This window comes from Zalophus californianus, chromosome 2, assembly GCF_009762305.2.
Source record: "Zalophus californianus isolate mZalCal1 chromosome 2, mZalCal1.pri.v2, whole genome shotgun sequence".
NCBI lineage: Eukaryota > Metazoa > Chordata > Mammalia > Carnivora > Otariidae > Zalophus > Zalophus californianus.
Window position 1 is genome coordinate 56,536,427 of NC_045596.1, and position 14,325 is coordinate 56,550,751.

Below are 14,325 nucleotides of genomic sequence, written 5' to 3' on the forward strand. Positions count from 1 at the left end.
CGCCTTTCGATATACCTATAATTAATCTGGGGTGCAGAAACTGATATATAAAAACCAAAATGCCAAAAATTTTAATTTGTAGAGAGAAATGTAATTATCAGATTCACCAAATTAGGTCAATGTATTCTCTGTGGAGGCCCATAATTCTCAACCAGTGGAAGGAACTCATAAGAATCTCACAGTTTTAGGGTGTTTTATAAAATGATAAACAATCCCTTGGGAATTTTAATATGTGGAATGCCTCCTGGTTAAAAATGACTGCCCTAGTGAATCATTGTTAGTGTTGGGATTATATTGACCCCTTTAGTTTATGTTGGAGAGGAGAGGTAGAAAACATTGCATTAATATATATGGGAGGACAAATTTATAATAAGCAGGTTGTCTGTTAAGCTTAGAATCAGAGCCCAGGGGAATTAGTTATATTATCTTAATGACTGATGTCATCAGACTGTGACACATTGATGCATCTGTCTCTATTTTAAGATTCTTGGTTTCATGGATCTGATACTCATGTTTATGGGTGGGGCATTTTCTTCCCATGTACTGGAGTCAAAATTCCAAATTGACCTTTGTAACTACTATGTGGATGAACCTATATGTTCATCATACAGTTTACTATAATCTAGTCATGTCTCCATGATACTAAAATTTGATAACCTTAATTGGTGCATATTCTTGGAGAATAGTTTTATTTTTGTGTATATTTTGGGGTCTGTTTATCTTGTTAGTCCTCTGTACTTCTAGGTGGCATTTCAGACAGTGTGGATAGTATTTTGGAGATAAGGTTGTGGAGTGTGAGGATGGTGGTGGGTGGGTTCTCTTTAGCTTTGGATATTTTCTTTTATTCCACACCTCCACTAAACTCAAGAAATGGGATTTACTTCCTTCATCGTCGAGCCCTTCTTCCCCAGACTCATTTCTGATTGATTCCTTGGCCTTATAGTGTGAATCACCCACGGTCCAAAATCTCGATTTTCTTAGAAGACGGTCTTCAGACCGAACCTTGGCAAGGCCAGTCATACTTTGGGTGTTCTTCATTTAATCACACTTCTTGGCAGTTGCTGTAGAATTGGAAGAGTTGGGTTGTTGGTACCTTTGATCTCTTACCCTAGTCAGTAACTTAATTTGCACCTGCATGCTTTGCTTGCATTTTGTTTTTTAGCTGTTGCATTTTTTTTACCTGCTACCTAGTGGCTGAAATGTTGCTATACTATTGATAAGCTGCACCAATTTTAGCAAAATAATGAGGTAGAGTACCTAAAAAGATTATGTAGCCTTCCCTCCTTTCCCCTCCCATGGTAAGATTATTTTTAAAGGTGCCACCCAGATGATCATCAATCTTTGAATTGAAGGTTTATTTCAAATAGTTGCTTATTTGGTGGTTTATATTATTATTTAGGCCCAAAGCTTTGATTTAATTGCTTCCTTTTAGCTTATTTTTGAGATGGACAAATTCTTAGGAACATATCTCTGCTCTGTCCTGTTTTTCTTATTGAGCTGAAGTCTTAGGGTATCTTTGTTATTAATTGCAAAGCATTATTTTACTTTTATCCAACACTTTTTTACCGCTAAGGAGCTACTGGAAATTAGAACTATGATAAAGAAGGGATAAAATATACTTGTTTTTCAGATAACAGCATTTTTTGGGTGCCTGGGTGGCTCAGATGGTTAAGCGTCTGCCTTCGGCTCAGGTCATGATCCTGGAGTCCTGGGATCGAGTCCCACATCGGGCTCCCTGCTCCTTGGGAGCCTGCTTCTCCCTCTGCTTTTCTCTCTCTCTCTCTCTGTCTCTCATGAATAAATAAAATCTTAAAAAAAAAAAAAATCCAAAAACAAATAACAGCATTTTTTGATAAGTCATTCTTGAAAATTAGGAATGCTTGATAAAGTACTTCTCATACCTTCTGAAATCACCTGATAACTTTTGTTGGCTATTTTATGATTATTTTGTTTGGTAGATTCTAATCTTTTTTGATTGAACTTAATTCAGCTCTTTTGCATTGTTTACAGAGGTTAGATTAGAATTAAAAGATAAATGATTTTGTATCTTTACTCGATATTACTGGTTTTCACTTATCTTGACAATAATTTGTGCTTTCTGCAAAATAATGAAGTATTCTATCATGAAGTGAGTTACAGAATTACAGATATGAATGACAGAAACAGAGTGAAACTTATCTATTATCCCACCACCCTATATGTATCTTATGATAGGAATTTACTATATCTAATATTGGCAGTGGGGGGGACATAATTTTTAAAAATATTATACAGTAATACATGTTCATTGTTTGAAGTTAAGAAAATATCATAGAGTACCAAAGGAAGGAAATAAAACTTGCCTGCAATCTTATTACCTAGAGAAGACTATAGATCTTACTTTGCATAACCGTAAACAATTTTGTGCTTTGTTTTTTTCCTCCCCATAATGTTTATATCAAAGGTCATTAAAAATGACATTCTGTAAATGATTTCTAAAGGCAGCCTAACTTATTGTGTGCATGTACCAGTATTTATGTAATATAAATGCCTAATAATAGTGGAATGATACCCTATTTGCTTAGTAATGTGATAAAATCTTTGTGGTTAAATCTGTATTCTGGGTTATTTAAGACAAATTTCCAAAAGTGAAGTTAGGTAGGCCCAAGAATATAGATTTTGAAAAATAAATATAGTTAAACTGCTTTCTAGAGATATTCTATCAACTTTTACATAATATAATTTGACCCTGAGGCATTCACATTTTTTATCTGGATCCTTTTAAGAGGGGAAAAAACTGATAAAATTACACTCAAGTTGGTAAAGATTATACACAGTGTTTTCTTGGATAAATTTTTAATATGTATTTTATTCTTAACATTCATAGTTGCATACAAAAACTCCAGCAATTTGTAGTCTCCAAAACTTCATGCATAGAATCAAAAGAAAACGTTTTATATGGGCTTTTAGATTACCCTGAAAAAGTAGAAAATGATATCCTGGCTTACAGTTAATTTTCTAATATGGTGTAGTTAAACTCAAACAACAACTAACATGTTGAGAGCTGTAAAATTGTACTGCAGATTTTTTATTTAGTTTTAATTTAAGCATTTATATTTTTAGAGCAACTAGCTGACTATTATTTTTATAATTGGGTGATGAGTCAGTATTGGTTCTCTAATTTATTTTCATGTAGTAGACTTTGGAATTACTTTGGGCAAGAGTAAAAGAGTATTGGAAAAGCCAATAAAAGGAGATATGTAGTCTTTTTTTGTGTGATTAATATTTTCATTGTGGTAAAAACACATATCATAAATTTTACCATCTAAACCATTTTTAAATATACGGTTCAGTAGTGTTAAGTGTATTTACAATGTTGTAAAACAGATCTTTAGAATCTTTTCATCTTGTAGAACTAAAACTATATTCATTAAACAATTCTCCTTTGCCCCTTTCCCTTAACCCTTGGGAACTACTGTTCTCTCTTACATCTATGAATTTGACTACTTTAATTAATTAATTAATTTTTAAGATTTTATTTATTTTTTAAATTTTAAAGATTTTATTTTTAAGTAATCTCTATATCCACTCTGGGCCTTGAACCCACAACCTCGAGATCAAGAGTTGCGTGCTCCACTGACTGAACCAGCCAGGTGCCCCTGAATTTGACTACTGTAGATACCCTCATATAATTGAAATCACAATAGTATTTGTCCTTTTGTGACTGGCTTATTTCACCTAGCATATTGTCCTCCAAGTTTTTCAAAAAAAGTTTCAAACTTCTTACTATATAACAAGCCCATTTTATATATGTAACCTACTTTGTTATCCCTGTGCATTGCAAATTTATCCTAAGTGCTTTTCAGATGAACCAAGTTCACTTCTAATAGATATTATTAAATGTATGTATCAGGTAGATTTAAGGTAATACTTGCTGCTATAATGAGCTCTAAAATCTCTGTAGTTAAAAATAATAAAATTTTATTTCTCAGAGAACAGTACAATATGGTGTTTGGTGGATAGCCTACATGCTGTGACTCAGGGACCCATACCCTTTCTAAACTGTGGCTCATTGAACCTCTAGAACAGTGCTTTAAACTTTAGTGTTTATTAGAATGACCTGGAAGACTTGTTAAATCACATATTTAGTCCCTACCTCCAGTTTTTGATTTAATACGTCTGGTGTGGAGTGGGTGCTTAAAAATGTGCATTTCTCACAAGTTCCCAAGTGATACTGATGTGGCTGTTGTGGGGACCATACTTTGTTACCCCTGCCCTGGAGCTGAAGTTGAGAGCCTCTGCTCTAGGGTCTTGGTGTCCTTTATTTCTTGCTGATGGAGAAAGAGGGAAACATCACATTTGAGAGGTTTTTAGAGTGAAGCTTAGAAATGGTATACATTGTTTCTGCCCTGCTTCCATTGACTAGAAACTGAGTCACATGGCCACACTCAACTACAAGGGAGGCTGGGAAGTAAAACTTAGTTTGTGTCCAGGAAGAAAAACAACGTGGCTTTAGGGAACACATAGCAGTATCTGCCACACACACATTTCTAAATAGGAGTACCTTAAGTTTATTTTTTAATGTAACTAAAACTCAAAAGTACCAAGTTTAATTAATTTATGTGGAAGAGATCTTCAACAAATATTCTCTATTTTCCACTTCTAAGAGATAAAAAAAAAAAAAACTATTAGAAAAACTTAAATATGACCTTTGGCTCACAGTCCTAAGCCCATTCATTTTATAAAAGTATGCCAGGGATAATGTAACCAGGACCAGAGCAAACTAATCCAAGACTTAAATTTTTGTGTTTGGAATTAACATTTTTACTGCAGAGAATTCCGTATATACATGGATACCACTACCACCCTGCCCTCTACTTTAGCATCAAAGATAGGTAATTCCTTTAGTGAAGTGAAAAAACTTCTTTAAATGATGTTAGGATTAAGCTTGGAGTCTACTTTGCTATCAGATAAATGCTAGCACCTATCATGAAATCAACTGTAACTCATGAAATCAACTGTAGCTCATTAATATTCTGGTTAATTTAATGTACAAAGGGAGAAAGCCTAAAGGCTCTATTTTACTTCGTTATTTTTCATTTTTTTATTACTTTATATCACTTTTTGCCCCGAAGCTATTTTTGAATTTGATTTACTTTAAAATAACCACAATCATCTACCACCTTTCTGAAGAACTGGGGAAGTGTCTAAAAGCTGGTGTCAATACTGAAAGAAATTTAATATGACCTGGTATTTCTGTTTTGAGTTTTTTTGGTTTTTGTTTTGTTTTTTTCACATTGTACATTTATGTTTATGTTTTTTGGTCTACTCATAGACCCTCTTTGAGGGGGAGTAGCTGACATCCAAGAAAGGAAGAAGTTTTGTTAAGAGAAAATGTTTTTTTTTAAAGATTTTATTTATTTATTTATATATATATTTTTTAAGATTTTATTTATTTACTCATGAGAGACAGAGGGAGAGAGAGAGGGAGAGAGAGAGAGAAGCAGAGGGAGAAGCAGGCTCCCAGCCCGATGCGGGACTCGATCCCAGGACCCTGGGATCATGACCTGAGCCGAAGGCAGACGCTTAACCAACTGAGCCACCCAAGCGCCCCAAAAACACATATTTAATTACCTTGTCTTTTAAGAGGGAATGTTTGTAATAGTTGAAAGTACTAGATACGGCACATACAAATAAGCTGAGAAAAAGGAAGGAAACATCATTTGAGCGGCCCCAATGGAGGTCACAAAATTATGCATTAAAATTAATGTGGTTTCTTCATAGGGTATCTACTTAACACTTTTGACACAATCTAATAAACTTATTTTCTGATTAGAAGGGGCTATCAAGGGAGGGACTATAAAGACATGGTTATGTCGATGACCTGACACCTAAGGAAGAAATTGAAAAATAGACAAGAACTAAAAACTAATACCAATTTGGGCTCATTTAGTATAAGATTGACTAGCAATTTGAACAGTTTGTGTCTGATATTTTATGTGTACATTGGAGGCACAATTACACATATAAACTTCTTTTATAAATCCAGCAGTCGATATTTATAAAGTTGTCTAAGAGTAAGTGTCTATTACTGAGTAATTTTCAAAATACTATCCTTACAAGGGTAGGAAAATAAAATACATACTAGTGTCTTCTCCCTGTAAAAATAACTAGGTAAAAAAAGTGGTTAAGTTGATAAACTTCATTTAGCTGAAAAGATTCACTTGTATGAAACATTTTTCCCCTGGAGGATGCTGAATAAGTGCAAAGTCAGTTTATAATTAAATTAACAAAGCCTTTTTAATGAAATTTAATAAATTTATTCTTTAAGCAGTTTGGGAAGGCAACTAATTACACCCTTATTTCAGTTCATCATGTGCTGAGTTTTTTCTAAACAGACCTATTGTTGACAGTTAGCTTCTTGCTATTTTATACTTTTTTTTTTTCAGTTTTCAGAAGAAGATTCAGTTAATTATGTGGTTTGTGGTATGTAATTTAAATTCTGCCTCAGTGCCATGTGTTTGTGTGGTTTTTAGTTCTTAACTGAAACTTTGAGGTCAATATTTACACTTCTGGATTTTTTTCCCCCCGGAGGAAAACCACCTACTTTGAGCGTGACCTTCTAGGAAGCGTTCAGGGGTGTTTATTTGGACAAAGATTAAGAATAGGAATTAAGCCATCATATTTTATTCCTTGAAAGTTACTATACAAGATTAAAGACTTTATATGACTTTTTGGGGGAAACTTTATATAGCTTGACTTTACAGGCTGAGGAAGCATCCTTTGCCCACCATAGGGATCTATGAAGACAGGTCCTTATTTATTCCTTTTGTCTGGGACTATGGGTAAATATTTGACCCTACAGTGCACGTGGTGGATAAACTGTCTTCCTTTTAAAAAGAGTAGTATTCCAGATAATCAGCTGTTAGGGCAGAGCTCATTCTTGGTTTTCTGACAGGTAGGGAAATGATCATTCCTAGTTCACAAAGGGAGGACTACTCTCCTAGGATGTTTTCCCTTCTGGTTGTCTGGACTATGAATAAAAGCTCTTCTTTGCTAAAGCAGTTGCAGTTGAACTAATAATAGTGGGATGTGGTTCCTATAAATGGAAGCATTAGGTTTATATGTTTGATTTGGCATGTGTTGATCCTTTTAGGGATTACTGTTGGGTCACTGGAATTTAGAGAGGGGGAATATTAGGAAGTGAGAATGACTGACATATCCCAAGGTATGTGAGATTGTCCTTTTCCTTATAGATAAAATTGGAATTCGTATATTTTCCTTAATAAAATGGGTTTTTAAAGTTTAAAAAGGGGGGCGCCTGGGTGGCTCAGTCATTAAACGTCTGTCTTCCGCTCAGGTCATGATCCCAGTGTTCTGGGATAGAGCCCCACATTGGGTTCCCTGCTCCGCGGGAAGCCTGCTTCTCCCTCTCCCACTCCCCCTGCTTGTGTTCCTGCTCTCCCTATCTCTTTCTCTGTCAAATAAATAAAATCTTAAAAAAAAAAAAGTTTAAAAAGAGAAGCATATGCTTAAGGATAGATTGTAGGTGAAATTCAGTTACATTTTATGCTGTTGCAATAAAATTTTACAGATAATCTAAATATTTATAAGCTCTAATTCAGCTATTATTTAGCCATGTAATCTTAGAAAGCACTAGTTTTCCTATACTTTTCTTTATCATTAAAATGGGAATGATAATGGGAAAAATGAAGCTCGTGTAAGAATTAAATAAGAAAACAAAAATGAAAGTCCGCTGGGTTGGGAAGATAAGGTGTTGTATATTAAATTAAAGTACATGCAATATTTGGGAGATTCTTATACTAAAAAGTTATTTGTTATTTATCTGAAATTCAAATTTAACTGGAGGTTCTGGGTTTTGTTTTTTCTTTCTTAATCTGACAACTCTAGTATTAATGTATTCTAATATATTCTATTACTGTGAAAGAAAGAAAGAATATTGCCACAAAAAGGAAGAAATATCAGTGGCTTCTTTCTGTTCATCCTCTTATTTTGATTTGGAAAGTGTAGAATGGTAGGATTTATTGACTTTGACCCATAGTAGTGAAGTAGCAATGGAAGTCCTCAAATGCTCAAAATTATTTCCTATATATTTTACAAATTAGAGATTCATTTAGAATACCAAGTCTCTTAAAAAAAAAATCCACATATTAAATGAGATATCCCCTAATTTAAACTACTTTAATCAGACTGTATTAAAATCTAAAAACAAAAATTTGTGGGTAGAGGATATTGTTAAGTAAAATAAGTCAGAGAAAGGCAAAAATATGATTTGATGCTTATGTGGAACCTGAAAAAAACAAATGAATAAAAAAATAAAAAGCAGAATCAAATCTATAAATACAGAGAACAAACTGATGGCTGCCAGAGGGGAGGCGGATGGGGGATGGGCAAAATGGGTGTAGGGGAGTGGGAGATACAAGCTTCTGGTTCTGGAATGAATAAGTCACAGGAATAAAGGGCACAGCATAGAGAATATAGTCAATTATATTGTAATAGCATTGTATGGTGCCAGATGGTAGATACACTTGTGGTGAGCACAGTATAAGATAGATTTGTTGAATCAGTTGCTATACAACTGAAATTAATGTAACATAGTGTGTCAACTATACTCAAATGAAAAAAAAAATGTTTTTTAATGTGAAAACCAAGCAATACTGTGCCTATAGTTCCTCTCAGTAAAAATTACCTAGAACCAAGTCACCCATGCTTCCATTAGGTGGGACATATGCTCTCCAGTTTTATATATATATATATATTTGTAGTCTATGGTTATTGAGGAACCAAAGACTTAAGTAGATCTATCAATATTTAATATATTTGAAATTTAACTTGAAACACTTAAAAAATTTATCAGCTAATTCATTTAAAAATCACAGTAGTAAGCCCATTACATGTTAATGTAAATATTTTCCAAAAAAAAAAATTTAGTGAGAAAAGTGACATTGATTTATATGTTGCACATCCCTTAATATCTGACTTATTCCTGAGTTCTCATATCTGCTTCTACATTCAAACTGTTGCAATATCATGTGTTACGTAGCTTCTAGAAAATTATACATTCAGGGCTCCTGGGTGGCCCAGTTGGTTAAGTGTCTGCCTCCTGCTCAGGTCATGATCCCAGGGTCCTGGGATGGAGCCCCGCATCAGGCTTTCTGCTCAGTGGGAAGCCTGCTTCTCCCTTAACCACTCCCCCTGCTTCTGTTCTGTCTGTCTCTCTATCAAATAAATAAATAAAATCTTAAAAAAAAGAAAAAGAAAAAATATATACATTCATGAGAGAATGAGAATGGAAAAAGGTACATTTATTATTAAAATCATTTTTTTTTCTTGTAGACCCCTGCAAGGATCTCTGGGACTCCTCAGTCATTCCCCTGCCACACTTTGATGACCTCTGTTCTAGATAATATTTTTATCTGTAGAAATTAAAGACTCAATAGAAACTCTAGAAAAAAAGATTCTTTTAAAAAAAAACCCTGCAGCTAAAAGATTAGTAATTCCACTGTGTCATCACATCTAGTTTGTGTTCATATTTCTCTATTATAATTTTCTTATAGTTTGTTGTTATCAAGAGTCAAATAAGGTTCACATGTTATATTTAGTTGATAAGCCTTTCAAATTTTAATCTATTGGTTCCTCTTCCTCTTTTTTCTTTGCAGTTTATTAGTTGAAGAAACTGGGTCATTTGTTCTTGTACAGTTTCCATCATTATGGTCTTGGCTGAGTGCATCTCTGTGGTATAGTTTAACATGTTTCTCAATCTCTGTATTTCCTGTAAATTTGTAGTTAGATCTCTAGAGCTTTATTTTAGATTTGGTGTTCTTTTTTGGCTGGACTTCTTAGGTGATGATGTGTATTTTCTTTCACATTCCACCAGGAGGATGTCTTTTGTGATGTTAAAATCAATCAGTCTGTTCTGATTTGCATTTCCCTGGTCTGTTCAGGTTTTATCAGCCTAATTCATACATTATAAAATTCCCTATTAGCTTTTCTCTAATGATTTTTAGGATGTATTGCTAATTGTTGCCCTAATCTAATATATCAGTTGGTGTTGGAAAAGGTAATATTCTAATAATCAAGCCTGTTAGCTGAGATTTCTTCAGTCAGAGAAGACCTTTTCCTCATCTACTATTCCATTAACTTGAAATAACATTTGTATAGAAAGGGCCAGAATAAAATTTTGGATAATTTTTTCTGTCTATCTAGAGATTTCCAGAGTAATTAATTGGTGACCTAGCAATCTCCAAAGATGATTGGAGAGTTTTTTTTTTCCTGGTTTTCTTTAGTATTAATGAATTTATAAATTTTTGCCTTCCATTCACCATTCCTTTCGGGATGTTCAAAGGGTTCTGTCTTTTTGACAAGTGGAAGCCCTTTCATGTTGGCTCCCTCTCCCTTGGTACAACCTCAGTTGATTTTGATAGTTTACTTGTTTCCTGGGACAAGAGGTGTTAAACTCATCTTGTACATTTCTTTCTTCAGACGTAGAATCAGGTATGTGACCCTAATTCCTTTCAGTGGGAAATGGTATTTAGAGATCATAATCTGGGTGACATTTATGTTTGTTCCTAAAAGGTTGTCATTGTTTATAGGCCTTTTGGTGGACAGAGCTAGGAAAACTGTATTTTATAGAAAGGAAAGTAATTCATGAATTCTAGATGCTATTTCAGATTCATTTATAAGATTACCGAGTTTGGGGCACCTGGGTGGCACAGTTTGGTTGGGTGTTCTACTCTTGGTGTCGGCTCAGGTCATGATCTCAGGGTCATGAGATTGGGCCCCATGTTAGACTCCACGCTCAGCATGGAGTCTGCTTGAGGATTCTTTCTCTCCCCCTCTGCCCCTCCTGCTCATGCTCTCCATCTCTCTCTCAAAAAAAAAAAAAAAAAAAAAATTACGGAGATTTTGCTTTATTTTTTATTCTACATTTTTTTTCTTAAACTGAAAATATGGGTTCTAAAAATATGATATGAAATCACAAAATTTTAGGGAGGACTTATTCTGTTTTATTAGAAGATTGGGGCCTAAAATGCCTAGGGGGGCCAGGTAGCTAACAAATAAATCAGGCCTGTTGAGAGAATCAACAGGGAATGACAGGGGCTGATAAACTGGAGAGCGTATGTCCCACCTAATGGAAGCATGGGTGACTTGGCTCTAGGTAATTTTTATTGAGAGGAACTACAGGCACAGTATTGCTTGGTTTTCACATTAAAAGACATTTTTTTTTCATTTGAGTATAGTTGACACACGATATTACATTAATTTCAGTTATATAGGAACTGAATACACAAGTGTATCTACCATCTGGCACCATACAATGCTATTACAATATAATTGACTATATTCTCTATGCTGTGCCTTTTATTCCTGTGACTTACTCATTCCAGAACCAGAAGCTTGTATCTCCCACTCCCTTCCACCCATTTTGCCCATCCCCCATCCTCCCTTCTGGCAGCCATCAGTTTGTTGTTCTCTGTATTTATAGATGATTCTGCTTTTTGTTTATTTTTTTATTCATTTGTTTTTTTCAGATTCCACATATGCATGAAATCATATATTTGCCTTTCTCATTTAACAATACCCTCTAGGTCCATCCATGTTGTTGCAAATGGCATAACCTCATCCTTTTTTTGGCTGTGTACTATTCCACTATATGTATTTATATATATTTTTATTTTTTATATTTCTATATTTTGTATATATTTTATATATAGGATATATATACACACACATATATATATAACATTTTCCTTATCCATTCATCTGTCAGTGGACACTTAGGTGGTTTCCATATCTTGGCTATTGTAAATAATGCTGCAATAAACAGAGGGGTACATCTACTTTTTTGAATTAGTGTTTTTGTTTTCTTTGGGTAAATACCCAGTAGTGGAATTACTGAATCATATGGTCATTCTATTTTTAATTTTTGAAGAACCTTCTACTGTTTTTCACAGTGGCTATACCAATTTACATTCCCACCAATAGTCTATGAGGATTCCTTTTGCTCTATATCCTTGCCAACAACACTTATTATCTTTTTTGATTTTAGCCATTCTGACAGGTATAAAGTAAGATCTCATGGTCTTGATTTGCATTTCCCTGATGATGAGTGTTGTTGAGGATCTTCTCATGTGTCTTTTGGCCATCTGTATGTCTTCTTTGGAAAAATATCCATTTAGGTCCTCTGTCCATTTTTTAATCAGATTGGGTTTTTTGGTGTTTAGTTGTGTGAGTTTTTTTTAGTATATTTTGGGTATTAACCCCTTATCAGATGGATATATCAATTACCAATATCTTCTTCCATTCAATAGATTGCCTTTTTGTTTTGTTGATGGTTTCCTTTGCTTTGCAAAAGCTTTTTATTTTGGTGTAGTCCCAATAGTTTATTTTTGCTTTTGGTCCCTTGCCTTAGGAGACGTATCTAGAAAAATGCTGCTATGGCTGATGTCAGAGAAATTACTGCCTGTATTCTCTTTTAGGTAGTTTTATGGTTTCACATTTAAGTCTCAAATCCATTTTGAGTTTATTTTTGTGTATGGTGTTAGAAAGTGGTCCAGTTTCATTCATTTACATATAGCTGTCCAGTTTTCCCAACACCATTTATTGAAGAGATGGTCTTTTCCCCATTGTATATTCTTGCCTCCTTTATCATAGATTAGTTAACCATATAAACATGGGTTTATTTCTGGGCTCTCTATTCTGTTCCTTTGATCTGTGTCTGTTTTTGTGCCAGTACCATACTGTTTTGATTACTACAGCTTTGTAGTTTATCTTAAAGTCTCCGATTGTGATACTGTTACTGAAAGACCCAAGTTCAACTGCTCATCACTTGGAAAGCCAATACTCAAGAGATGAATTCTGATTGGAAAGGAATATGAGCTTTATTCAGGAGATCCACCAGCTGGGGAGAAGGTGGACTCTTGTCCAAAAACCAACTCCAGGGTTTCTGCCTGGCCCAAAGATTTTTAAAGGAACTTTAGGGCAGTTAATCAGTAAAAGGGAGCACAGTGGTCTTTAACACTTCTTGATTGTGTGCAGACTCAGTGGTGCCAGCTACAGACCTTATCGTGGTGCTCAGAGGTTGTGTATTGGTGCCCCGGGGTGGGGGAGGGATGTTGTTCAAGAGGGTTTGGTTCCGGGTTTTTCTAGGAAACAATATAGAATCTATAGATACACCAAGAAAGTTTTAGTTAATCCATCACTCAGGGCTAAAGGTGCTTGCTAAAACTTACAGACTACTAAGTTGGCTGGAGGGGCAGAGGCCGCGGATTCAATAACGATTTTCTTTGTTTTTCTTCAGGGTCTTTTTGTGGTTCCATACAAATTTTGGGGTTGTTTGTTCTAGTTCCATGGAAAATGCTGTTGGTGGTTTTTGCGTTTTTAAAAAGAAGATATAATCTAGGTATATTATGTGAAATTATTTAGCTATTAAATATTGACAGCTGGGGCGCCTGGGTGGCTCCGTTTGTTAAGCATCTGGTTGTGACCTTCAGCTCAGCTCATGATCCCAAGGTCCTGGGATCGAGCCCGCTCAGCGGGAAGGCTGCTTCTCCCTTTCTCTCTCCCTCTGCCTGCCACTCTCCCTGCTGTGCTCTCTCTCTCTGTCAATAAATAAATAAAATCTTTAAAAAACGAGTTAAATAACTATTGACAACTAATTCAAATGTTTAAAAGGGCTAAACAAGTATTTTCTGCCATAGGCTTTTAGTTTGTGACTTCTTGTGGATAAGCTCTAAGGAACCGATAGTTAAACTAGACTTTCGGGTTCTTCTAGAGCTCAGGCAACCTGAAAACTGCAATGGGAAAGAGCTGGAGGAAGAGGACTTCAATCATCTTGGTTTTGCTAATTGTGATGCATTTATTTATCTAACTTCTTTTTGAGCTTTTTAAAAAATTTAAATAGCTCTATTGATCATTAATTTTGCTTTTTGTTTCTTTTTTCAAATTCAAAATAGGAACTGACAGCATCTCAGGAAAGTGGTGGAAATGTTCTTCAGATGATGTACGAGAAACCTGAACGGTGGTCTTTTACCTTCCAGTCATATGCCTGCCTCAGTCGAATACGAGCCCAGCTTGCTTGTCTTGATGGCAAGCTCAAAGATGCAGAGAAACCTGTATTATTTTTTGAACGATCTATATACAGTGACAGGTATATATAAATGACTTGTCCTTGTCATTCTGGAATCGTGGCTTGGAACTGGGATTTTTATTTCTGTTTCTGATAATTAAAGGAATAAGAGAGGCTGTGTTGAGGATTTGAGATGCAACATTACCTTTAGCAGGTTGGTAGTAACGGCATTCCCTAGTTCTAGCATTATTAATTGC

At 34.9% G+C, this 14,325-nt stretch overlaps 1 protein-coding gene across 1 annotated transcript in view; it reads left to right on the plus strand.

Moving 5' to 3' along the window:
- The window catches only part of DCK (deoxycytidine kinase), a 30,852-nt gene that overhangs the window by 7,792 nt on the left and 8,735 nt on the right, over positions 1-14,325 (plus strand). The window contains exon 3 of the mRNA XM_027599117.2: positions 13,956-14,149. Coding sequence (XP_027454918.2) covers positions 13,956-14,149 — 194 coding nt within the window. The remainder of the gene's footprint in view (positions 1-13,955; positions 14,150-14,325) is intronic.